At 51.0% G+C, this 26314-nt stretch overlaps 4 protein-coding genes and 1 pseudogene across 4 annotated transcripts; 1 reads left to right on the top strand and 4 right to left on the bottom strand.

Moving 5' to 3' along the window:
• Positions 1–18166: 18166 nt before the first annotated feature.
• On the bottom strand, positions 18167–18587 carry LOC147665896 (histone H4). Its single transcript, XM_086949415.1, has one exon. It carries the CDS (start codon positions 18549–18551, stop codon positions 18240–18242), a length of 312 nt encoding a protein of 103 aa, XP_086805541.1. The 5' UTR covers positions 18552–18587; the 3' UTR covers positions 18167–18239.
• A 1711-nt stretch (positions 18588–20298) lies between these two features.
• Positions 20299–20749, bottom strand: LOC147665897 (histone H2A type 2-C-like). The gene has a single exon (XM_086949416.1). It carries the CDS (start codon positions 20695–20697, stop codon positions 20299–20301), a length of 399 nt encoding a protein of 132 aa, XP_086805542.1. The 5' UTR covers positions 20698–20749.
• Positions 20750–20908: 159 nt separating this feature from the next.
• On the top strand, positions 20909–21383 carry LOC147665898 (histone H2B 1.2-like; annotated as a pseudogene).
• Positions 21384–22406: 1023 nt separating this feature from the next.
• Positions 22407–22861, bottom strand: LOC147665899 (histone H3). Its single transcript, XM_086949417.1, has one exon. It carries the CDS (start codon positions 22835–22837, stop codon positions 22427–22429), a length of 411 nt encoding a protein of 136 aa, XP_086805543.1. The 5' UTR covers positions 22838–22861; the 3' UTR covers positions 22407–22426.
• A 763-nt stretch (positions 22862–23624) lies between these two features.
• LOC147665900 (histone H1.01-like) lies at positions 23625–24440 on the bottom strand. Its single transcript, XM_086949418.1, has one exon. It carries the CDS (start codon positions 24418–24420, stop codon positions 23773–23775), a length of 648 nt encoding a protein of 215 aa, XP_086805544.1. The 5' UTR covers positions 24421–24440; the 3' UTR covers positions 23625–23772.
• Positions 24441–26314: the final 1874 nt, after the last annotated feature.

Genomic DNA, 26314 nt, shown 5'->3' on the forward strand with positions numbered 1-26314 from the left:
TTTTCCTGGAACTGCAAAGGAGTTAAATACACTTTGCTGAGTATATGAAGTGCTTTGTTTTCAAACCTCCAGCTAGGGGTGTAATCTGGAATCTTACCCTGCGCGGAGCTCCATAACCCTGGGTAGAAGGGACAACTTCTTCCCCTTGCAGCTAAACACCTCCAAATGTCACAAGATTCATTAAAACTACTGCCTGGAGGCTGGAGGTAGGCCCAAGGCCTTGCAGACCTTTCCCTGTAACTGTACAGGGGTAAATACACTCTGTTGTGTATGTGATTTGTTGGGTTTTCACACATCTAGGCAGGGGTGATACCTGCAATCTTACCCTGCGCGGAGCTCTATAACCCTGGGTAGAACGGACAACTTCATCCCCTTGAAGCTTAACGCCTCCAAATGTCAAAAGTATCAGTAAAACTGGTGCCTGGATGCCGGGAGTTGGCCCAAGGCCTTGCATGCTTTTCCCTGTAACTGTAAAGGGGTTAAAAACACTTTGTTGTGTATGTGATGTGTTGGGTTTTTACACATCTAGGAAGGGGTGATACCTGCAATCTTACCCTGCCCGGAGCTCCATAACCCTGGGTAGAAGGTACAACTTTATCCCCTTGAAGCTTAACACCTCCAAATGTCGCAAGATTCATGAAAACTGCTGCCTGGAGGCTGGAGGTAGGCCCAAGGCCTCGCAGACCTTTCCCTGTAACTGTACAGGGGTTAAATACACTCTGTTGTGTATGTTATTTGTTGGGTTTCACACATCTAGGCAGGGTTGATACCTGCAATCTCACCCTGCGCGGAGCTCCATAACGGTGGGTAGAAGGTACAACTTCATCCCCTTGAAGCTGAACACCTCCAAATGTCACAAGTATCACAACAACAGGTGCCTGGATGCTGGAAACAGGCACAAGGTCATGCAGGCCTTGTCCTGATACTGTAAAGGAGTGAAATACACTTTGTTGGGTATGGTAAGTGTTTTATTTTCACATCTCCATCCTGGGGTGCAACCTGAAATCTTACCCTGCGCAGAGCTCCATAAACCTGGGTAGAAGGTACAACTTCATCCCCTTGAAGCTGAACACCTCCAAATGTCTCAAGTATCACAAAAACAGGTGCCTGGAGGATGGAAACAGGCACAAGGCCATGCAGGCCTTGTCATGATACTGTAAAGGAGTGAAATACACTTTGTCGTGTATGGTTGGTGTTCTATTTTCACACCTCCAGTTTGGGGTTAAACCTGAAATCTTACCCTGCGCGGAGCTCCATAACCCTGGGTAGAAGGTGGGACTTCATCCCCTTGAAGCTGAACACACTCCAAATGTCTCAAGTATCACAAAAACAGGTGCCTGGAGGCTGGAAACAGGCACAAGGCCTTGCAGGCCTTTTTCTGATACTGTGAAGTGGTGAAATACACAATATTGGGCTTGTGAAGTGTTTTGCTTTAAAACATCCAGCTAGGGGTGAAACTTAAAATCTTACCCTGCGCTGAGATCCATAACCCTGGGTAGAAGGTGCGACTTCATCCCCGTGAAGTTGAAAACCACCAAATGTCACAGGTATCCGTAAAACTGGTGCCTGGATGCTGGAAGTAGGCCCAAGGCCTTGCAGGACTACCCCAATACTGTCAAGGGGTGAAAAACACTTTATTGGGCATGTGAAGTGTTTTTCTTTAACACCTTCAGCCAGGGGTGAAACCTGAAAACTTACCCTGCACTGAGCTCCATAACCCTGTGTAGAAGGTGTGACTTCCTCCCCTTGAAGCTTAACACCACCAAATGTCACAGATATCAGTAACATTGGTGCCTGTTGTCTGGAAGTAGGCCCAAGGCCTAGCAGACCTTTTCCGGTTACTGCAAAGGAGTTCAATACACTTTGCTGAGTATGTAAAGTGCTTTCTTTTCAAACGTGCAGCTAGGGGTGAAATCTGCAATCTTACCCTTCGCGGAGCTCCATAACCCTGGGTAGATGGAGTGACTTCCTCCCCTTGAAGCTTAACACCTCCAAATGTCACAAGATTCATAAAAACTGCTGCCTGGAGGCTGGAGGTAGGCCCAAGGCCTTGCACGACTACCCTGATACTGTGAAGAGGTTGAAAACACTTTATTGGGCATGTGAAGTGTTTTGCTTTCACATCTCCAGCCAGGGGGATAACCTGAAATCTTACCCTGCGCTGGGCTCCTTAACCCTGGGCAGAAGGTGTGACTTCTTCCCCTTAAAGCTTGACACCACCAAATGTCACAGGTATCAGTAAAACTTGTGCCTGGAGGCTGGAAGTAGGCCCAAGGCCTTGCAGGCCTTTCCTGATACTGCGAATGGGTGGAATACACTTTACTGGGCATGTGAGGTGTGTTGCTTTAACACCTCCAGCCAGGGGTGACATCTGAAATCTTACCCTGCGCGGAGCTCCATAACCCTGGGTAGAAGGTACAACTTCATCCCCTTGAAGCTTAACACCTCCAAATGTCACAAGATTCATTACAACTGCTGCCTGGAGGCTGGAGGTAGGCCCAAGGCCTTGCAGACCTTTCCCTGTAACTGTAAATGGGTTACGTACACTTTGTGGTGTCTGTAATGTGTTGGTTATTCACACATCCAGCTAGGGGTGACATCTGAAATCTTACCCTGCGCGGAGCTCCATAACCCTGGGTAGAAGGTACAACTTCATCCCCTTGAAGGTTAACACCTCCAAGTGGCACAATAATCAGTAAAACTGTTGCCTGGAGGCTGTAAGTAGTGACAAGGCCTTGCAGGCCTTTTCCTGTAACTGCAAAGTAGTTAAACACACTTTGCTGAGTTTGTGAAGTGCTTTGATTTCAAACCTCCAGCCAGGGGCAAAATCTGAAATCTTACCCTGCGCGGAGTTCCATAACCCTGGGTAGAAGGTACAACTTCATCCCCTTGAAGCTTAACACCTCCCAATGTCACAAGTATCAGTAAAACTGCTGCTTGGAGGCTGGAGGTAGGACCAAGGCCTTGCAGGCCTTTCCCTGTAACTGTAAAGGGGTTAAATACACTTTGTGGTGTCTGAGATGTGATGGTTATTCACACATCCAGGCAGGGGTGATACCTGAAATCTTACCCTGCGCGGAGCTCCGTAACCCTGGGTAGAAGGTACAACTTCATCCCCTTGAAGGTTAACACCTCCAAATGTCACAAGATTCTTTAAAACTGCTGCCTAGAGGATGGAGGTAGGTCCAAGGCCTTGCAGACCTTTCCCTGTAACTGTACAGGGGTTAAATACACTCTGTTGTGTATGTGATTTGTTGGGTTTTCACACATCTAGGCAGGGGTGATACCTGCAATCTTACCCTGCGCGGAGCTCCATAACCCTGGGTAGAAGGTACAACTTCATCCCCTGGAAGCTTAACACCTACAATTGTCACAAGTATCAGTAAAACCGGTGCCTGGGTGCTGGAAGTAGGCCCAAGGCCTTGCATGACTACCCTGATACTGTGAAGGGGTGGAATACACTTTATTGGGCATGTGAAGTGTTTTGCTTTCACATCTCCAGCCAGGGGTGAAACCTGAAAACTTACCCTGCGCTGAGCTCCATAACCCTGGTTAGAAGATGTGACTTCTTCCCCTTAAAGCTTGACACCACCAAATGTCACAGGTATCAGTAAAACTTGTGCCTGGAGGCTGGAAGTAGGCCCAAGGCCTTGCAGGCCTTTCCTGATACTGTGAATGGGTGGAATACACTTTACTGGGCATGTGAGGTGTTTTGCTTTAACACCTCCAGCCAGGGGTGACACCTAAAATCTTACCCTGCCCGGAGCTCCATAACCCTGGGTAGAATGTACAACTTCATCCCCTTGAAGCTTAACACCTCCAAATTTCACACAAGTATCAGTAAAACTGGTGCCTGGATGCTGGAAGCAGGCCCAGGGCCTTGCAGGCCTTTTCCTGTTACTCTAAAGGAGTTAAATAAACTTTGCTGAGTATGTAAAGTGCTTTGTTTTCATACCTCCATCTAGGGGTAAAATCTGAAATCTTACCCTCAGCGGAGCTCCATAACCCTGGGTAGAAGGTACAACTTCATCCCCTTGAAGCTTAACACCTCCAAATGTCACAAGATTCATTAAAACTGTTGCCTGGAGGCTGGAGGTAGGCCAAAGGCCTTGCAGACCTTTCCCTGTAACTGTAAAGGGGTTAAATACACATTGTGGTGTCTGAGATGTGTTGGTTATTCACACATCCAGGCAGGGGTGATACCTGAAATCTTACCCTGCGTGGAGCTCCATATCCCTGGGTAGAAGGGACAACTTCATCCCCTTGAAGCTTTACACCTTCAAATGTCACAAGATTCTTTAAAACTGCTGCCTGGAGTATGGAGGTAGGCCCAAGGCCTTGCAGACCTTTCCCTGTAACTGTACAGGGGTTAAATACACTCTGTTGTGTATGTGATTTGTTGGGTTTTCACACATCTAGGCAGGGGTGATACCTGCAATCTTACCCTGCGCGGAGCTCCATAACCCTGGGTAGAAGGTACAACTTCATCCCCTGGAAGCTTAACACCTACAATTGTCACAAGTATCAGTAAAACCGGTGCCTGGATGCTGGAAGTAGGCCCAAGGCCTTGCACGACTACCCTGATACTGTGAAGGGGTGGAACACACTTTATTGGGCATGTGAAGTGTTTTGCTTTCACATCTCCAGCCAGGGGTGAAACCTGAAAACCTACCCTGCGCTGAGCTCCATAACCCTGGGCAGACAATGTGACTTCTTCCCCTTAAAGCTTGACACCACCAAATGTCACAGGTATCAGTAAAACTTGTGCCTGGAGGCTGGAAGTAGGCCCAAGGCCTTGCAGGCCTTTCCTGATACTGCAAATGGGTGGAATACACTTTACCGGGCTTGTGAGATGTTTTGCTTTAACACCTCCAGCCAGGGGTGACATCTGAAATCTTACCCTGCGCGGAGCTCCATAACCCTGGGTAGAAGGGACAACTTCATCCCCTTGAAGGTTAACACCTCCAAGTGGCACAATAATCAGTAAAACTGTTGCCTGGAGGCTGTAAGTAGTGACAAGGCCTTGCAGACCTTTCCCTGTAACTGTAAAGGGGTTAAATACACTTTGTGGTTTCTGTAATGTGTTGGTTATTCTCACATCCAGGCAGGGGTGATACCTGAAATCTTACCCTGCGCTGAGCTCCGTAACCCTGGGTAGAAGGTACAACTTCATCCCCTTGAAGCTTAACACCTCCAAATGTCACAAGTATCAGTAAAACTGGTGCCTGGATGCTGGAAGCAGGCCCCGGGCCTTGCAGGCCTTTTCCTGTTACTCTAAAGGAGTTAAATAAACTTTGCTGAGTATGTAAAGTGCTTTGTTTTCATACCTCCATCTAGGGGTAACATCTGAAATCTTACCCTCTGCGGAGCTCCATAACCCTGGGTAGAAGGTAAAACTTCATCCCCTTGAAGCTTAACACCTCCAAATGTCACAAGATTCTTTAAAACTGCTGCCTGGAGTATGGAGGTAGGCCCAAGGCCTTGCAGACCTTTCCCTGTAACTGTACAGGGGTTAAATACACTCTGTTGTGTATGTGATTTGTTGGGTTTTCACACATCTAGGCAGGGGTGATACCTGCAATCTTACCCTGCGCGGAGCTCCATAACCCTGGGTAGAAGGTACAACTTCATCCCCTGGAAGCTTAACACCTACAATTGTCACAAGTATCAGTAAAACCGGTGCCTGGATGCTGGAAGTAGGCCCAAGGCCTTGCACGACTACCCTGATACTGTGAAGGGGTGGAACACACTTTATTCGGCATGTGAAGTGTTTTGCTTTCACATCTCCAGCCAGGGGTGAAACCTGAAAACCTACCTTGCGCTGAGCTCCATAACCCTGGGCAGACGATGTGACTTCTTCCCCTTAAAGCTTGACACCACCAAATGTCACAGGTATCAGTAAAACTTGTGCCTGGAGGCTGGAAGTAGGCCCAAGGCCTTGCAGGCCTTTCCTGATACTGCAAATGGGTGGAATACACTTTACCGGGCTTGTGAGATGTTTTGCTTTAACACCTCCAGCCAGGGGTGACATCTGAAATCTTACCCTGCGCGGAGCTCCATAACCCTGGGTAGAAGGGACAACTTCATCCCCTTGAAGGTTAACACCTCCAAGTGGCACAATAATCAGTAAAACTGTTGCCTGGAGGCTGTAAGTAGTGACAAGGCCTTGCAGACCTTTCCCTGTAACTGTAAAGGGGTTAAATACACGTTGTGGTGTCTGTAATGTGTTGGTTATTCACACAACCAGGCAGGGATGATACCTGAAATCTTACCCTGCGTGGAGCTCCATATCCCTGGGTAGAAGGGACAACTTCATCCCCTTGAAGCTTTACACCTCCAAATGTCACAAGATTCTTTAAAACTGCTGCCTGGAGGCTGGAGGTAGGCCCAAGGCCTTGCAGACCTTTCCCTGTAACTGTACAGGGGTTAAATACACTCTGTTGTGTATGTGATTTGTTGGGTTTTCACACATCTAGGCAGGGGTGATACCTGCAATCTTACCCTGCGCGGAGCTCCATAACCCTGGGTAGAAGGTACAACTTCATCCCCTGGAAGCTTAACACCTACAATTGTCACAAGTATCAGTAAAACCGGTGCCTGGATGCTGGAAGTAGGCCCAAGGCCTTGCACGACTACCCTGATACTGTGAAGGGGTGGAATACACTTTATTGGGCATGTGAAGTGTTTTGCTTTCACATCTCCAGCCAGGGGTGAAACCTGAAAACGTACCCTGCGCTGAGCTCCATAACCCTGGGTAGAAGATGTGACTTCTTCCCCTTAAAGCTTGACACCACCAAATGTCACAGGTATCAGTAAAACTTGTGACTGGAGGCTGGAAGTAGGCCCAAGGCCTTGCAGGCCTTTCCTGATACTGTGAATGGGTGGAATACACTTTACTGGGCATGTGAGGTGTTTTGCTTTAACACCTCCAGCCAGGGGTGACACCTAAAATCTTACCGTGCGCGGAGCTCCATAACCCTGGGTAGAATGTACAACTTCATCCCCTTGAAGCTTAACACCTCCAAATGTCACAAGTATCAGTAAAACTGGTGCCTGGATGCTGGAAGTAGGCCTAATGCCATGCAGGCCTTTTACTGTAACTGTACAGGGGTTAAACACACTCTGTTGTGTATGTGATTTGTTGGGTTTTCGCACATCTAGGCAGGGGTGATACCTGCAATCTTACCCTGCGCGGAGCTCCATAACCCTGGGCAGAAGGTACAACTTCACCCCCTTGAAGATTAACACCTCCAAATGTCGCAAGATTCATGAAAACTACTGCCTGGAGGCTGGAGGTAGGCCAAAGGCCTTGCAGACCTTTCCCTGTAACTGTAAAGGGGTTAAATACACGTTGTGGTGTCTGAGATGTGTTGGTTATTCACACATCCAGGCAGGGGTGATACCTGAAATCTTACCCTGCGTGGAGCTCCATATCCCTGGGTAGAAGGGACAACTTCATCCCCTTGAAGCTTTACACCTCTAAATGTCACAAGATTCTTTAAAACTGCTGCCTGGAGGCTGGAGGTAGGCCCAAGGCCTTGCAGACCTTTCCCTGTAACTGTACAGGGGTTAAATACACTCTGTTGTGTATGTGATTTGTTGGGTTTTCACACATCTAGGCAGGGGTGATACCTGCAATCTTACCCTGCGCGGAGCTCCATAACCCTGGGTAGAAGGTACAACTTCATCCCCTGGAAGCTTAACACCTACAATTGTCACAAGTATCAGTAAAACCGGTGCCTGGATGCTGGAAGTAGGCCCAAGGCCTTGCACGACTACCCTGATACTGTGAAGGGGTGGAATACACTTTATTGGGCATGTGAAGTGTTTTGCTTTCACATCTCCAGCCAGGGGTGAAACCTGAAAACCTACCCTGCGCTGAGCTCCATAACCCTGGGCAGACAATGTGACTTCTTCCCCTTAAAGCTTGACACCACCAAATGTCACAGGTATCAGTAAAACTTGTGCCTGGAGGCTGGAAGTAGGCCCAAGGCCTTGCAGGCCTTTCCTGATACTGCAAATGGGTGGAATACACTTTACCGGGCTTGTGAGATGTTTTGCTTTAACACCTCCAGCCAGGGGTGACATCTGAAATCTTACCCTGCGCGGAGCTCCATAACCCTGGGTAGAAGGGACAACTTCATCCCCTTGAAGGTTAACACCTCCAAGTGGCACAATAATCAGTAAAACTGTTGCCTGGAGGCTGTAAGTAGTGACACGGCCTTGCAGACCTTTCCCTGTAACTGTAAAGGGGTTAAATACACTTTGTGGTTTCTGTAATGTGTTGGTTATTCTCACATCCAGGCAGGGGTGATACCTGAAATCTTACCCTGCGCGGAGCTCCGTAACCCTGGGTAGAAGGTACAACTTCATCCCCTTGAAGCTTAACACCTCCAAATGTCACAAGTATCAGTAAAACTGGTGCCTGGATGCAGGGAGTAGGCCCAGGGCCTTGCAGGCCTTTTCCTGGAACTGCAAAGGAGATAAATACACTTTGCTGAGTATGTAAAGTGCTTTCTTTTCAAACGTGCAGCTAGGGGTGACATCTGAAATCTTACCCTGCGCGGAGCTCCATAACCCTGGGTAGAAGGTACAACTTCATCCCCTTGAAGCTTAACACCTCCAAATGTCACAAGATTTATTAAAACTGCTGCCTGGAGGCAGGCCCAAGGCCTTGCAGACCTTTCCCTGTAACTGTAAAGGGGTTACGTACACTTTGTGGTGTCTGTAATGTGTTGGTTATTCACACATCCAGCTAGGGGTGATACCTGCAATCTTACCCTGCGCGGAGCTCCATAACCCTGGGTAGAAGGTACAACTTCATCCCCTGGAAGCTTAACACCTACAATTGTCACAAGTATCAGTAAAACCGGTGCCTGGATGCTGGAAGTAGGCCCAAGGCCTTGCACGACTACCCTGATACTGTGAAGGGGTGGAATACACTTTATTGGGCATGTGAAGTGTTTTGCTTTCACATCTCCAGCCAGGGGTGAAACCTGAAAACCTACCCTGCGCTGAGCTCCATAACCCCGGGCAGAAGATGTGACTTCTTCCCCTTAAAGCTTGACACCACCAAATGTCACAGGTATCAGTAAAACTTGTGCCTGGAGGCTGGAAGTAGGCCCAAGGCCTTGCAGGCCTTTCCTGATACTGCAAATGGGTGGAATACACTTTACTGGGCTTGTGAGATGTTTTGCTTTAACACCTCCAGCCAGGGGTGACATCTGAAATCTTACCCTGCGCGGAGCACCATAACCCTGGGTAGAAGGGACACCTTCATCCCCTTGAAGGTTAACACCTCCAAGTGGCACAATAATTAGTAAAACTGTTGCCTGGAGGCTGTAAGTAGTGACAAGGCCTTGCAGACCTTTCCCTGCAACTGTAAAGGGGTTAAATACACTTTGTGGTGTCTGTAATGTGTTGGTTATTCTCACATCCAGGCAGGGGTGATACCTGAAATCTTGCCCTGCGCGGAGCTCCGTAACCCTGGGTAGAAGGGACACCTTCATCCCCTTGAAGGTTAACACCTCCAAGTGGCACAATAATTAGTAAAACTGTTGCCTGGAGGCTGTAAGTAGTGACAAGGCCTTGCAGACCTTTCCCTGCAACTGTAAAGGGGTTAAATACACTTTGTGGTGTCTGTAATGTGTTGGTTATTCTCACATCCAGGCAGGGGTGATACCTGAAATCTTGCCCTGCGCGGAGCTCCGTAACCCTGGGTAGAAGGTACAACTTCATCCCCTTGAAGCTTAACACCTCCAAATGTCACAAGTATCAGTAAAACTGGTGCCTGGATGCAGGAAGTAGGCCCAGGGCCTTGCAGGCCTTTTCCTGGAACTGCAAAGGAGATAAATACACTTTGCTGAGTGTGTAAAGTGCTTTCTTTTCAAACGTGCAGCTAGGGGTGACATCTAAAATCTTACCCTGCGCGGAGCTCCATAACCCTGGGTAGAAGGTACAATTTCATCCCCTTGAAGCTTAACACCTCCAAATGTCACAAGATTCATTAAAACTGCTGCCTGGAGGCTGGAGGTAGGCCTAAGGCCTTGCAGACCTTTCCCTGTAACTGTAAAGGGGTTACATACACTTTGTGGTGTCTGTAATGTGTTGGTTATTCACACATCCAGCTAGGGGTGACATCTGAAATCTTACCCTGCGCGGAGCTCCATAACCCTGGGTAGAAGGTACAACTTCATCCCCTTGAAGGTTAACACCTCCAAGTGGCACAATAATCAGTAAAACTGTTGCCTGGAGGCTGTAAGTAGTGACAAGGCCTTGCAGGCCTTTTCCTGGAACTGCAAAGGAGTTAAATACACTTTGCTGAGTTTGTGAAGTGCTTTGATTTCAAACCTCCAGCCAGGGGCAAAATCTGAAATCTTACCCTGCGCGGAGTTTCATAACCCTGGGTAGAAGGTACAACTTCATCCCCTTGAAGCTTAACACCTCCCAATGTCACAAGTATCAGTATAACTGCTGCTTGGAGGCTGGAGGTAGGACCAAGGCCTTGCAGGCCTTTCCCTGTAACTGTAAAGGGGTTAAATACACTTTGTGGTGTCTGAGATGTGATGGTTTTTCACACATCCAGGCAGGGGGGATACCTGAAATCTGACCCTGCGCGGAGCTCCATAACCCTGGGTAGAAGGTACAACTTCATCCCCTTGAAGCTTTACACCTCCAAATGTCACAAGATTCTTTAAAACTGCTGCCTGGAGGCTGGAGGTAGGCCCAAGGCCTTGCAGACCTTTCCCTGTAACTGTACAGGGGTTAAATACACTCTGTTGTGTATGTGATTTGTTGGGTTTTCACACATCTAGGCAGGGGTGATACCTGCAATCTTACCCTGCGCGGAGCTCCATAACCCTGGGTAGAAGGTACAACTTCATCCCCTGGAAGCTTAACACCTACAATTGTCACAAGTATCAGTAAAACCGGTGCCTGGATGCTGGAAGTAGGCCCAAGGCCTTGCACGACTACCCTGATACTGTGAAGGGGTGGAATACACTTTATTGGGCATGTGAAGTGTTTTGCTTTCACATCTCCAGCCAGGGGTGAAACCTGAAAACTTACCCTGCGCTGAGCTCCATAACCCTGGGTAGAAGATGTGACTTCTTCCCCTTAAAGCTTGACACCACCAAATGTCACAGGTATCAGTAAAACTTGTGCCTGGAGGCTGGAAGTAGGCCCAAGGCCTTGCAGGCCTTTCCTGATACTGTGAATGGGTGGAATACACTTTACTGGGCATGTGAGGTGTTTTGCTTTAACACCTCCAGCCAGGGGTGACACCTAAAATCTTACCCTGCGCGGAGCTCCATAACCCTGGGTAGAATGTACAACTTCATCCCCTTGAAGCTTAACACCTCCAAATTTCACAAGTATCAGTAAAACTGGTGCCTGGATGCTGGAAGCAGGCCCAGGGCCTTGCAGGCCTTTTCCTGTTACTCTAAAGGAGTTAAATAAACTTTGCTGAGTATGTAAAGTGCTTTGTTTTCATACCTCCATCTAGGGGTAAAATCTGAAATCTTACCCTCTGCGGAGCTCCATAACCCTGGGTAGAAGGTACAACTTCATCCCCTTGGAGCTTAACACCTCCAATTGTCACAAGTATCAGTAAAACTGGTGCCTGGATGCTGGAAGTAGGCCTAATGCCATGCAGGCCTTTTCCTGTAATGGTACCGGGGTTAAACACACTCTGGTGTGTATGTGATTTGTTGGGTTTACGCACATCTAGGCAGGGGTGATACCTGCAATCTTACCCTGCGCGGAGCTCCATAACCCTGGGCAGAAGGTACAACTTCACCCCCTTGAAGATTAACACCTCCAAATGTCGCAAGATTCATGAAAACTGCTGCCTGGAGGCTGGAGGTAGGCCCAAGGCCTTGCAGACCTTTCCCTGTAACTGTAAAGGTGTTAAATACACTTTGTGGTGTCTGAGATGTGTTGGTTATTCACACATCCAGGCAGGGGTGATACCTGACATCTTACCCTCCGTGGAGCTCCATACCCCTGGGTAGAAGGTACACCTTCATCCCCTTGAAGGTTAACACCTCCAAATGTCACAAGTATCAGTAAAACTGGTGCCTGGATGCTGGAAGTAGGCCCAAGGCCTTGCGGGCCTTTTCCTGTTACTGCAAAGGAGTTAAAAACACTTTGCTGAGTATGTGAAATGCTTTGTTTTCAAACGTGCAGCTAGGGGTGAATTCTGGAATGTTACCCTGTGCGGAGCTTCATAACTCTGGGTGGAAGGTACAACTTCATCCCCTTGAAGCTTAACACCTCCAAATGTCACAAGATTCATTAAAATTGCTGCTTGGAGGCTGGAGGTGGGCCCAAGGCCTTGCAGACCTTTCCCTGTAACTGTAAAAGGGTTAAATACAGTCTGTGGTGTCTGAGATGTGTTGGTTATTCACACATCCAGGCAGGGGTGATTCCTGAAATCTTACCCTGCGGGGAGCTCCGTAACCCTGGGTAGAAGGTACAACTTCATCCCCTTGAAGGTTAACACCTCAAAATGTCACAAGTATCAGTAAAACTGGTGCCTGGATGCTGGAAGTAGGCCCAAGGCCTTGCAGGCCTTTTCCTGTAACTGCAAAGGAGTTAACTACACTTTGCTGAGTATATGAAGTCGTTTGTTTTCAAACCTCCATCTAGGGGTGAAATCTGAAATCTTACCCTGCGCGGAGCTCCATAACCCTGGGTAGAAGGTACAACTTCATCCCCTTGAAGCTTAACACCTCCAAATGTCACAGGACTCACTAAAACTGCTGCCTGGAGGCTGGGGGTAGGCCCAAGGCCTTGCAGACCTTTCCCTGTAACTGTACAGGGGTTAAATACACTCTGTTGTGTATGTGACTAGTTGGGTTTTCACACATCTAGGCAGGGGCGATACTTGCGATCTTACCCTGCGCGGAGCTCCATAACCCTGGGTAGAAGCTACAACCTAATCCCCTTGAAGCTTAACACTTCCAAATGTCACAAGTATCAGTAAAACTGGTGCCTGAATGCTGGAAGTAGGCCCAAGGCCTTGCAGGCCTTTTCCTGTTACAGCAAAGGAGTGACATACATTTTGCTGAGTATGTAAAGTGCTTTATTTTCAAACGTGCAGCTAGGGGTGAAATCTGGAATCGTACCCTGTGCGGAGCTCCATAACCCTGGGTAGGAGGTACAACTTCATCCCCTTGAAGCTTAACACCTCCAAATGTCACAAGTATCAGTAAAACTGGTGACTGGATGCTGCAAGTAGGCCCAAGGCCTGCAGGCCTTTTCCTGTTACTGCAAAGGAGTTAAATACACTTTGCTGAGTATGTAAAGTGCTTACTTTTCATACCTCCATCTAGGGGTGAAATCTGAAATCTTACCCTGTGCGGAGCTCCATAACCCTGGGTAGAAGGTACACTGTCATCCCCTTGAAGCTTAACACCTCCAAATGTCACAAGATTCATTAAAACTGGTGCCTGGAGGCAGGCCCAAGGCCTTGCAGACCTTTCCCTGTAACTGTACAGGGGTTAAATACACTTTGTGGTGTCTGAGTTGTGTTGGTTATTCACACATCCAGGCGGGGGTGATACCTGAAATCTTACCCTGCGCGGAGCTCAATAACCCTGGGTAGAAGGTACAACTTCATCCCCTTGAAGCTTAACACCTCCAAATGTCACAAGTATCAGTAAAACTGGAGCCTGGATGCTGGAAGTGGGCCCAAGGCCTTGCAGGCCTTTTCCTGTAACTGCAAAGGAGTTACATACACTTTGCTGAGTATGTCAAGTGCTTTGTTTTCATTCCTCCATCTAGGGGTGAAATCTGAAATCTTACCCTGCGAGGAGCTCCATAACCCTGGGTAGAAGGTACAACTTCATCCGCTTGAAGCTTAACACCTCCAAATGTCACAAGTATCAGTAAAACTGGTGCCTGGATGCTGGAAGTAGGCCCAAGGCCTTGCAGGCCTTTTCCTGGCACTGCAAAGGAGTTAACTACACTTTTCAGAGTATATGAAGTGGTTTGTTTTCAAACCTCCATCTAGGGGTGAAATCTGAAATCTTACCCTGCGCGGAGCTCCGTAACCCTGGGTAGAAGGGACAACTTCATCCCCTTGAAGCTTAACACCTCCAAATGTCACAAGATTCATCAAAACTGGTGCCTGGATGCTGGAAGTAGGCCCAAGGCCTTGCAGGCCTTTTCCTGGAACTGCAAAGGAGATAAATACTCTTTGCTGAGTTTGTAAAGTGCTTTCTTTTCAAACGTGCAGCTAGGGGTGATATCTGAAATCTTATCCTGCGCGGACCTCCATAACCCTGGGTAGAAGGTACAACTTCATCCCCTTGAAGCTTAACACCTCCAAATGTCACAAGATTCACTAAAACTGCTACCTGGAGGCTGGAGGTAGTCCCAAAGCCGTGCAGACCTTTCCCTGTAACTGTTCAGGGGTTAAATACTCTCTGTTGTGTATGTGACTAGTTGGGTTTTCACACATCTAGGCAGGGGTGATACCTGCAATCTTACCCTGCGCGGAGCTCCATAACCCTGGGTAGAAGCGACAACTTCATCCCCTTGAAGCTTAACACCACCAAATGTCACTGGTTTCTGTAAAACTGGTGCCAGGAGGCTGGAAACACACCCAGGGCCTTGTAGGCCTTGCTCTGACACCGTAAAGGAGTTAAATACACTTTTTCGTGTATGGTAAGTGTTCTATGTTCACACCTCCAGCCTGGGATGAAACCTCAAATCTTACCCTGCGCTGAGCTCCATAACCCTGGGTAGAAGGTGCGACTTCATCCCCTTGAAGCTTAACACCTCCAAATGTCACAAGTATCACAAAAGCAGGTGCCTGGAGGCTGGACAAAAGGCACAAGGCCTTGCAGGCCTTTCCTGATACTGTGAAGGGGTGAAATACACTATATTGGGCTTGTGAAGTGTTTTGCTTTAAAACATCCAGCTAGGGGTGAAACTTTAAATCTTACCCTGCGCTGAGCTCCATGACCCTGGGTAGACAGTGTGACTTCATCCCTTGTAGCTTAACACCACCAAATGTCACTGGTTTCTGTAAAACTGGAGCCAGGAGGCTGGAAACACACCCAGGGCCTTGCAGGCCTGGCTCTGACACTGTAAAGGAGTTAAATAAATTTTTTCGTGTATGGTAAGTGTTCTATTTTCACACCTCCAGCCTGGGATGAAACCTCAAATCTTACCCTGCGCTGAGCTCCATAACCCTGGGTAGAAGGTGCGACTTCATCCCCTTGAAGCTTAACACCTCCAAATGTCACAGAATTCATGAAAACTGCTGCCTGGAGGCTGGAGGTAGGCCCAAGGCCTTGCAGACCTTTCCCTGTAACTGTACAGGGGTTAAATACACTCTGTTGTCTATGTGATTTGTTGGGTTTCACGCATTAAGGCAGGGGTGATACCTGCAATCTTACCCTGCGCGGAGCTCCATGACGGTGGGTAGAAGGTACAACATCATCCCCTTGAAGCTTAACACCTCCAAATGTCACAAGTATCAGGAAAACTGGTGCCTGGAGGCTGGAAGTAGGCCCAAGGCCATGTTGGCCTTTCCTGATACTGTGAAGGGGTGACACACACTTCATTGGACTTGTGAAGTGTGTTGTTTTCACACCCCCAGCCAAGAGTATAACCCAAAATCTTACCCTGCGCGAAGTTCCTTAACCCTGGGTAGAGGGAGTGACTTTGTCCCCTTGAAGCTGGAGGCTTCATGTGGTCACAAGTATCACTAAAACAGGTGCCTGGGGGCTGGAAATGTGCCTACGGTCTTGCAGACCTAGGTCTGATACTGTGAGGGGGTTAGATACATTGTTGGAATAAAGAAGTCTTTCGTTTCCCCACCTCCAGCCAGGGGTGGAACCTCAAATCTTACCCTGCGCGGAGCTCCATAGCCAAGGTTAGTAGGAGCAACTGTATCCCTTTGAAGATTAACTCAACCGAATGTTACAATTATCACTAAACAGGCCCACAGCCTTGTGCTGATACTGTAACAGGGGTGCATCTCATCCTGCGCGGAGCTCCATAGCCCTGTGTAGAAATAGCCACTTTGTGCCTGCAGGCTAGAAATGGGTTTGGGACACTGAAGGCTAGGATCTGATAATGTAAAGGGCTTTGTATACCTTTTAAATTAAGTTATGTGTTTTTTTCTCCACCTCCAGCCAAGAGGTAAATCCTGAAATATTACCCTAATCGGAGCTCCATAGCCCTGTGTAGAAAAAGTGACTTAGTCCCCTAGAACCTAAACATTTAGCAATATATATATTTTTAAAATTAACAGTCTTAAATGGGTAAATTGTACCCGGATCGGAACTCCATAGGCCGGGTAGAAAAAGTGAATTCGTACCCTTGAACCTAAAGATTTATTTAAATAAATAAAAAAAAATGTGTATATATAGTTTTTTTATTTTTTAGACCACCTTCAGCTTAGGGGGAAAACCTGAAGTTTTAACCGGATCGGAGCTCCATAGCCTCAGGTAGAAACAGTGACTTTGTCCCCTTGAACCAAGAGAGTTAGTAAAAAAAAAAAAAAAATGTTTATATATAGTTGTTTGTTTTTTTGCAGACCTCCAGCTAAGGGGGAAAACCGGAAATGTTACCCGAATCGGAGCTCACCAGCCCTGGGCAGGAAAAGTGACTTTGTCCCCTTGAACCTAAAGAGTTAGTATAAAATTAATAAAAATAATAAAAAAAAATGTATATATATATTTTTTTGCTTACCTTCAGCTAAGGGGAAAAACCGGAAATTTTGCCCGAATCGGAGCTCCATAGCCTCGGGTAGAAACAGTGACTTTGTCCCCTTGAACCTAGAGTTATTTAAAAAAAAAAAAAAAAATGTTTATATATAGTTTTAAAAAAAAGCAATACAATAAAAATGTGTATATATACTTTTTTTTTTTTTTTTCGGGGGGCCGACCTCCAGCTAAGGGGGAAAACCGGAAATTTTACCCGGAAAGGAGCTCCATAGCCTCGGGTAGAAACAGTGACTTTGTCCCCTTGAACCTAGAGAGTTAGTAAAAAAAAAAAAAACATTAAAAAAAATTATAATGTTTATTATATATAGTTTTAAAAAAAAGCAATACGATAAAAATGTGTATATATCGTTTTTCTTTTTTTTTTTGGGCCGACCTCCAGCTAAGGGGGAAAACCGGAAATGCTACCCGAATCGGAGCTCACCAGCCCTGGGTAGGAAAAGTGACTTTGTCCACTTGAACCTAAAGAGTTAGTATAACATTAATTAAAAAAAAAAAATGTGTATATGTAGATTTTTTTTTTTTTGCTTACCTCCAGCTAAGGGGGGAAACCGGAAATTGTACCCGAATCGGAGCTCCCCAGCCCTGGGTACAAGTAGTGCCATTGTCCCCTTGAACCAAACTGTCCACACAGGAGGGGGGGGGGGGGGGGGGGGAGAAAGGAAACGGGTGCTTAAAGACCCACAGGGACCCGTAAACGGTCATGATGGTTCGCCACAAACATTAGGATCCCACACCCACTTCCTATGGGCCGGCATGGGAACACTACTTTATGGACTATTAAGCCCCCACGCAGTGGGGGCTTACAGCGCCTGGACGGGAGACAAAGTTGGAGTTAGCGCGGCCGTTCCGCCGCTCGGCCATCTGGTCGCACTGCACACTGGGCCATCTGGTCACCGCACGATAGTGCGACCAGATGGCCCACTGAGCTGTGCGACCAGATGGCCCACTGAGCTCTGCGACCAGATGGCCCACTGAGCTCTGCGACCAGATGGCCGGGCGGCGAAACGGCCGCGCTAACTCCAACTTTGTCCCTCTTCCGTGTTATGCTGCAAGCCCCCGGGGGGCTTAATAGTCGGGGAAACGGCAGGCCCGTAGGGCCCAGGGCCGGGCTAAACCCACCGTAGGTCCCCGGGCAAGGGCTCCATGATGGCGGGCCCCTGGGCCGGGCTTAACCTGCCTCATCTCCCCGGTTTCGGGCCCCAGGATAACGGGCCAAACACGCCTTAGGTACCCAGTCCAAGGCTCCATGGTGGCGGGCCCCTGGGCTGGGCTGAACCCGCCTTCCCTGCCGTGCCTTCCATAGCAGAGTGGCTGCGGAGCAAATCCCCGGGCTCCCCCCTCCTCCCCTCCCGGGCGAGTGTGGGCCTAGATAGCAGCCCTGCGCTGCGGAAATAATAGTTCATAGACACAGCTCTCACAAGACATGGTGGTCGGCTCTTAAAAGAGCCTTTGAGTTGTTTTTTTTTCTCTTTTTTTATCCGTGGGCAAGTCGAGTGTTTAACCGCCGAATCCGTAGAGGGTGCGGCCCTGGCGCTTCAGAGCATAGACCACATCCATGGCGGTGACGGTCTTCCTCTTGGCGTGCTCGGTGTAGGTGACGGCGTCCCGGATCACGTTCTCCAGGAAAACCTTCAGCACTCCGCGGGTCTCCTCGTAGATGAGGCCGGAGATGCGCTTGACTCCGCCACGGCGCGCCAGGCGGCGAATGGCCGGCTTGGTGATGCCCTGGATGTTGTCCCGGAGCACCTTGCGGTGCCTCTTGGCGCCGCCTTTACCGAGCCCCTTCCCTCCTTTGCCGCGTCCAGACATGTTCTCTTCTCGGTGCTGTGAGCAGAAATGGAGGCGAGGCTAGCACCGGATGCATAAATAGAGGAGCTGCGGACCGGCGCGGAGGCTCCAAGCCATGTGACGCACTCGGAGGCGGGAGAGAGCCCGGCCTGCCCTCTGCAGGGAGCGGGGGGCTCGAGAGGCCGTTGCCGTTTGAAAAAGAGCGGGCTCCCAGCCCGCCTTTGTCATGGGCTGGCTCAGCAGCTGCCGCCGGTGCACAGACCACAGTCAAACACACGCACACGCCTCCCTTCCCGCCCCCCACTTGTGACCGCAGCCCGCCTAACCCTCTCGTTCCGTGCCCCCTCCTTTCATATGAACAGAAGCCCATGGAGATGTTTTAATGGAGATAACACCCGTTAACGGCCTCTCCCCGCTGTGTGTGGCCGCCCGCACCCCCGTAACACTGTCCACGTCTCGCGCTTAAGGTACCTGGCTCAGCAGCTGCCGCCGATGCACAGACCACAGTCAAACACACGCACACGCCTCCCTTCCCGGCCCCCACGTGTGACCGCAGCCCGCCTAACCCTCTCGTTCCGTGCCCCCTCCTTTCATGTGAACAGAAGCCCATGGAGATGTTTTAATGGAGATAACACCCGTTAACGGCCTCTCCCGCTGTGTCTGGCCGCCCGCACCCCCGTAACACTGTCCACACCTCGCGCTTAAGGTACCTGGCTCAGCAGCTGCCGCCGGTGCACAGACCACAGTCAAGCCCACGGCTCCCTTCCCGGCCCCCACTTGTGACCGCAGCCCGCCTAACCCTCTCGTTCCGTGCCCCCTCACGCACACGCCTCCCTTCCCGGCCCCCACTTGTGACCGCAGCCCGCCTAACCCTCTCGTACCGCGCCCCCTCACGCACACGCCTCCCGGCCCCCACTTGTGACCGCAGCCCGCCTAACCCTCTCGTTCCATGCCCCCTCCTTTCATGTGAACAGAAGCCCCGGAGATGTTTTAATGGAGATAACACCCGTTAACGGCCTCTCCCCGCTGTGTGTGGCCGCCCGCACCCCCGTAACACTGTCCACGTCTCGCGCTTAAGGCACCTCCCTTCCCGCCCACACCCCACTTGTGACCGCGGCTCACCTAACCCCCTCGTTCGGTGCCCCCTCCCAATTCTGAGCAGAAGGCTCTGAAAATTTTTAATGGAGGCAACACGTTCACGGCCTCACCCCGCTGCGTTTGGACGCCTGCGACCTCGTAACACTGCCCACATCTCACGCCCGGCTGGGGCAAGCCAGCAAAATGTGTCGTCGTCTCCCCCCCCCCAAATTTATATGGTATGAAAAAGAGCGCGCTCCCAGCCCGCCTCTTTGTCAGGGGCTCCCGATCGGACTCAGCAGCTGCAGCCGATCACAGCCAAACACAGACACTCCTCCCTTCCAGGCCCCCACTTGTTACCGCGGCCCGCCTAACCCTCGCGTTCGGTGCCCGCTCGGCTGGGGCAAGTCTGCAAAAAGTGTCCCATATAATTAAAATGATATACGTATATAAAGAAAAAACATTAATATGGTCGGCCTCATGCTAGGCTTCGGGACGTGGCAACATTTATGTGTATGGCCGAGAGCTTGGGCATGCCCTCCCCTATGAAGCTACGGTTGCGGGCGCTGCCGCATCTAAGAGGCCGCCAGAGTAACACCATGGCACGGATACGCTCTTTGATGGAGTCTGTGGATGGCCCTGAAAAGAGCCTTTGTGTTTAGGGTGTGTTTCCACGGTGGTCTGCGGGCCCTTACTTGCTTGCTTTGCCCTGTGCCTTGTGGCTCTCGGTTTTCTTGGGCAGCAGCACGGCCTGGATGTTGGGCAGGACTCCTCCCTGGGCGATGGTGACTCGGCCTAGCAGCTTGTTCAGCTCCTCGTCGTTGCGGATGGCCAGCTGGAGGTGTCTGGGGATGATGCGGGTCTTCTTGTTGTCCCGAGCGGCGTTGCCAGCCAACTCCAGGATCTCAGCGGTGAGGTACTCCAGCACTGCAGCCAAGTAGACGGGGGCACCAGCGCCCACCCTCTCGGCGTAGCTTCCCTTCCGGAGCAGCCTGTGCACACGGCCCACGGGGAACTGGAGCCCGGCCCTGGAAGAGCGTGTCTTGGCCTTGGCGCGGGCCTTTCCTCCCTGCTTTCCGCGTCCAGACATGGCGATCGATCTAGGGTCTCAGTCACACAACAGCGAGAATGATACTGCTCTTCCTGCTGGCCTCCGGTAATATAAAGACTTCGGGAGCGTCTGATTGGTTGACAGCTAGTCGCTGATAGTACTTCTCATTGGAGGGAGGCGAGCTTCTGTTTAGCCAATCAGAGTCCCAGAACCGCATCACTCTAGGAACTGGGGGCCCTGCCTATGACTGCCAATGAGAAGAGAGAGCCGGGAGGAAGCTGCTTTGCACGCCCAGCCTATAAATACAAGTGACGGGCGCCCCGCATTTATTTCTCTCGGCTCCACAGCACGCGGTGAAAGATTCTCGACCATGCCTGAACCAGCCAAGTCCGCGCCGGCTCCCAAGAAGGGCTCCAAGAAAGCGCTCTCCAAGCCGCCCAAGAAGGACGGGAAGAAGCGCAAGAGGAGCAGGAAGGAAAGCTATGCCATCTACATTTACAAAGTGATGAAGCAGGTGCACCCGGACACCGGCATCTCCTCCAAGGCCATGGGCATCATGAACTCCTTCGTGAACGACATCTTCGAGCGCATCGCTGCAGAGGCTTCCAAGCTGGCCCACTACAACTCGCGGCGCACCATCACCTCACGGGAGATCCAGACCGCAGTCCGCCTTCTGCTGCCCGGAGAGCACCAAGGCCGTCACCAAGTACACCAGCGCCAAGTAAGGCTTCCAGGCGCACCCCAACGAACACAACGGCTCTTTTAAGGGCCAACCACCTCCTCCCCTAAGAGCTAATGTGCTTCTAATATGACAAAAGAATGTGTTTTACAAGGGTAATGTTGAGCGCAGAAAGGGCCGCTCTCCCGGGGTTTGCTGCAGACCGAGGGACGACGGAGCAGGCAACCCGTTTTGCCTCTGTAAATTAACAAGTCTATATGAATGAGCCCTCTTTGGGACCACGTTTTGCCTCTGTAAATAAACATGTCTATATGAATGAGCCCTCTTTGGGACCACGTGCCACCTAAGCACTGTAATGTAGCGATCACGTTAAATAAACCTGCTAGCAAGTCACACAGCTACTCCCGGGCAATTTGCTTTCCATGTTATGGGCGAACAGCTTTATTGTGTGCGGGTTTAACGTTGTGTTTGCATTTCCAAACCCAGGGGAACGGCTACAATCCGCCGCGGGGCAAACGCTCCCGAAATCACACACATGAACCCGATGTACCGGGGGCAGAGATGCCTCATAGCGCTGGCTTGTGACCAGCGGATCCCTGCAAAACCCTCTACCCTACCCCTCCCCCAAACAAAGCTCTCTATTAAATGAAGGGTACATTGACGAGCTTTTTGTGCACTGTGAACACGGAATTCTCTGGTCACCCCCAGAGCCTGTAAAAGTTGCCCAGTACTCGTGGTACTCTAAGAACCCGATGTACCGGGAGCACAGATGCCCAATCGCGGTGGCTTATGACCCGCGCACAGATGCCCAATAGCGGTGGCTTATGACCCTCGGATCCCTACCACAACCCTCTACCCAAACAACGCTTCAAATGAAGGGCACGTTGAAGAGGTGTTTGTGCACTGTGAACACAGAGTTCTCTGGTTTCCGCAGAGCCGGTATCAGTTGCCCGGTGCTCGTGGTACTCACAGCCCACCCTCCCTAACCTGTAGACCATGCCATGGCAGATAAGAGTAGCTCGTAGATGACAGGGTGGTGGCCCTTAAAAGAGCCGTTGTGGTGGTGGTGGTTCGTGTCGGTCTGTCACCTTAGGCCCTCTCGCCTCGGATGCGACGGGCCAGCTGGATGTCCTTGGGCATGATGGTCACCCTCTTGGCGTGGATGGCGCACAGGTTGGTGTCCTCGAAGAGCCCGACCAGGTAGGCCTCGCTGGCCTCCTGCAGGGCCATGACGGCGGAGCTCTGGAAGCGCAGGTCGGTCTTGAAGTCCTGGGCGATCTCCCTCACCAAGCGCTGGAAGGGCAGCTTGCGGATGAGGAGCTCGGTGGACTTCTGGTAGCGGCGGATCTCGCGGAGAGCCACGGTGCCGGGCCGGTAGCGGTGAGGCTTCTTGACTCCGCCGGTGGCAGGCGCGCTCTTGCGGGCTGCCTTGGTGGCCAGCTGCTTGCGGGGCGCTTTGCCGCCGGTGGACTTGCGGGCTGTCTGCTTGGTGCGGGCCATGGCGGGAGCGGTCTCTCTCAGTCAGCGAGGAAGAATGGCGTCTACCGGGGAAAGAGCCCTATTTATTGCCTCACAGACGGAGGGCTGCTCTGGTTGGCTGAAGAGACCGCCCCACGTTCGAAAATAGCCCGCGGTGCGCACCGATTGGTTACTGAACTGAAGGCTGCAGTCTAACTGTCCAATGAGCTCTGGATCAAAGAGAACCCTCCGGTTGGATGATTGCACGATGGAGCCGGCCGGAGCCCGCGCCTCGGCCAGCCTTTGTCTCCGTCCATCCACTTGTAGTCAGGCGGACGACTCGACCCCGGTCAACCCGGAGAGGAGCCCCCGATGTCATAAGCACACTGCCCTTGGTCACCCTGGAACACTCCCCCGTTACCAGCGCTCGATTGAAAGTTCACAGTCGTCTGCTTTATGCAGACACCATATCGAGTCTGCCCGGGTACAGTGAAAGCACCAACACACACACGTTATTGCACATGTATTATAAACGGAGGTCTTATAACCCCCAGACCCCCTTTTTACCCGCCCCTGCTCACCCTGGAACACTCCCCCGTTACCAGCGCTCGATTGAAAGTTCACAGTCGTCTGCTTTATGCAGACACTATTTCGAGTCTAGCCGGGTACAGTGAAAGCACAGAGACACACACGTTATTGCACATGTATTATAAACGGAGGTCTTATAACTCCCAGACCCCCTTATTTTCTATGCTATACCGATTTCAATCCACGCAGCACCGAAAGAGCCGTTTATATGGCCAAGATCACACGCGGCACTCGCGTGTGGAAAGGTGCGCTAGGGATGTATTGTGCTGTTTATTTTTGAGGAGTGGGGCATTGGGTGGGTGCAAAGGTGGGGATGAACACGCTCTCTTCTAGACAGGGTGGTGGCCCTTAAAAGAGCCGTTGTGTTTGCAGTGTCTCGGTGCAAGCCCTTACTTCTTCTTGGGCGCTGCCTTTTTGGGCTTCGCTGCTTTGGGCTTGGCTGCCTTGGGTTTGACTACCTTGGCAGGGCTTTTCTTGGCTACTTTGGGCTTCGCCGCCTTGGCTTTCGCTGGGCTCTTGGCAGCCTTTTTGGCGGGGGCAGCCTTGGGCTTCTTGGGGCTCTTGGCTGCTGCTGGCTTCTTGACCTTCTTCGGGCTCTTCTTGACCCCCGCGGGAGCCTTTTTGGGCTTCTTGGCGGCAGGGGCTGCTTTCTTGGCCGCTGGCTTCTTGGTCTTGGAGGCTGACTTCTTGGCCGCCTTCTTGCCCTCCAGCTGCTTCTTATTGACCTTGAAGGATCCTGAGGCCCCGGTGCCCTTCAGCTGGGCTAGGGCGCCTTTGCTGACCAGGCTCTTGAGGGAGACCTTAACGCGGCTCTTGTTCTTGTCCGCATCGTAGCCGGCGGCGGTCAGCGCTTTCTTCAGGGCCACCAGGGAGACTCCCTTCCTCTCGGCCGAGGCGGTCACGCACTTCAAAATCAGATCGGACACGCTGGGACCGGAAGGCTTCTTGGCCTTAGAGGCCCCCGCTGCTTTCTTCTGCTTCTTCTTGGGGGCGACCTCAGCGGGAGGAGCCGCGGCGGCTGGAGCGGTTTCTGCCATTGCAATACAAGTCTCGACGCTGTCACAGAAAAGAAATGTACCTCCCAGCCCGAGCCCCATGCATATATAGGGAGGAGCCAGCCCCTGATTGGTCCCGAGGAGAGAGGGCTGTGCGAGGCGCCCTCGGCTCTCTGCTCCCTGCTCCGAGCTGACTTTTGTGTTTCCTACCACCGGAGTATCTAAGTTTTAAAGCACAATCAGTTAAACATATGCTAACATGAACACATGTAAAGAAGCCCAGCTTCAGCCCCTTCCCGTGCCCGCCCCCGTTTCAGCCCACCCCGTCCTCAGAAGCTTGCCATCCGCCGTGAATCTCTGCCCTCCCCCGATGGCTGACGCCTCCGTGCCTGGATTCCTGTGCTCCGGGCCCCTTTTTCCCGGTGCACCCTCGCGCTCTGAGGCCGGGAGCGGCGGCCCGCGGGCGGGAGGGGCCTCCTGCAGGGAGCGGGCCCTGTGCCGTCACAATGGGGCTCCAGGGTCCGCCTGGAGCGCGTTCTGCACCGGGCCGAAGTAACACAGGGCCCCGGCGGCCGTGCGCGGGGAGCGGAGACAACGCCAGGGAGACCCGGCCCGGGGGCCAGGGAGGGGGGGGGGGGGGGGGGGGGGGGGGGGGGGACTCGCCGAGCGCCTGCACCCTCGGCTGTTGCATCCAAGTCTGGAGGGGGGGGCAGTCGGGGGACTTTTACAAGCAGCGGGGCACGGTCCGGCATCAAGACTCACGGGCATCACAAGGCGGCTGCGCGCTGGTAGCTTCGCATGCAGGCAGAGGGCATTCACTGCCAAGCACCGAGCTGGAGGAGACGGGGGCGCACTAAACACAATAAACACACAGTGACTCAATAGAGGCAGGCGGCCGAGTTAGACCTTCATGTTTAATGGCACCCAGAGTGAGAGCAGAGGGTATGAATGCACCTGAAATGGTGACCCCAGTACCTGCATGGAGGCCCTCTGGTGAGCTGATTTTTACAGCTGGACTTAGGTTTACATCTCAGGTGACATCTTTGGACGGGACCCGACCATAGCAACGCGGTCAAAACACCGCAGTACATTTCGATTGCTGCATTTACAACGCAAGTCTTTTCCACGACTTGCACGGGAGGGCGCTCTAGACTAAGGAATAGGGCGATTTACTATTCCAACACCTTCCCTACCTTACTTAGGCTGGAGTTGGAATAGTAAATCATACCATTCCTAAGTGTAGAGCGCCCTCCCGTGCAAGTCGTGGAAACCCCTAAAACAGCAATGTAATGTACCGCAATCTAATTGTTACATCCTACATCCCACAGTACAGAGTGAGGCCTTTGACTATCACTGTTGTATTGAGCTCGATGGCTGGGGTGGGGACCACTCCTGAATCAAATGGTATGTCAAGAGTGCGACCTGTGCCCACAAATCAGATTCTGCGCCTGGCAGCCTGATTGAGGTCTACTGTTAATTACAGGTTTTCGCCTTATATGTAGGTAGAGGGGGAAAAAAAAAAAAGAAAACACTTCACATAGTCCAAAACGTACATGAACACCATTCACAGTTTCAGATCTTAGCCTTCAGGTACCCTGGCCCATCCCTAGCTTCCAGGAACCTGTTTAAGTAATATGTCTGACACTATGAGGTTTCCAGAATAAAGGGGACAACGTCAGTCCTTCTACCCAGAGATATGGAGCTCCGCACATGGAAAGATTTCACGTCTTTCCCTGGGATGGAGGTGTAAGAATAAAATTCTTCACATAGCCCAAAACTGCACAAAAACCCCAGTCACCATATCAGAATAGAGCCTTCAGGGCACTGGGGCATTTCTAGCCTCCAGGGACCCGCTTTAGTGATATTTGTGACATTATGAGGTTTTCAGATTCAAGGGCGCTAAGTCACTCTTTCTACCCAGGGATTTGGAGCTCCA

The sequence above is a fragment of the Lissotriton vulgaris genome, unplaced genomic scaffold, assembly GCF_964263255.1.
Source record: "Lissotriton vulgaris unplaced genomic scaffold, aLisVul1.2 SCAFFOLD_1798, whole genome shotgun sequence".
Lineage (NCBI taxonomy): Eukaryota > Metazoa > Chordata > Amphibia > Caudata > Salamandridae > Lissotriton > Lissotriton vulgaris.

What these genes read in the sequence shown, in the direction of transcription:
- LOC147665899 (XM_086949417.1), bottom strand. Translation starts at nt 22,837, where the DNA reads ATGGCCCGCACCAAGCAGACAGCCCGCAAGTCCACCGGCGGCAAAGCG.
- LOC147665896 (XM_086949415.1), bottom strand. Translation starts at nt 18,551, where the DNA reads ATGTCTGGACGCGGCAAAGGAGGGAAGGGGCTCGGTAAAGGCGGCGCC.
- LOC147665900 (XM_086949418.1), bottom strand. Translation starts at nt 24,420, where the DNA reads ATGGCAGAAACCGCTCCAGCCGCCGCGGCTCCTCCCGCTGAGGTCGCC.
- LOC147665897 (XM_086949416.1), bottom strand. Translation starts at nt 20,697, where the DNA reads ATGTCTGGACGCGGAAAGCAGGGAGGAAAGGCCCGCGCCAAGGCCAAG.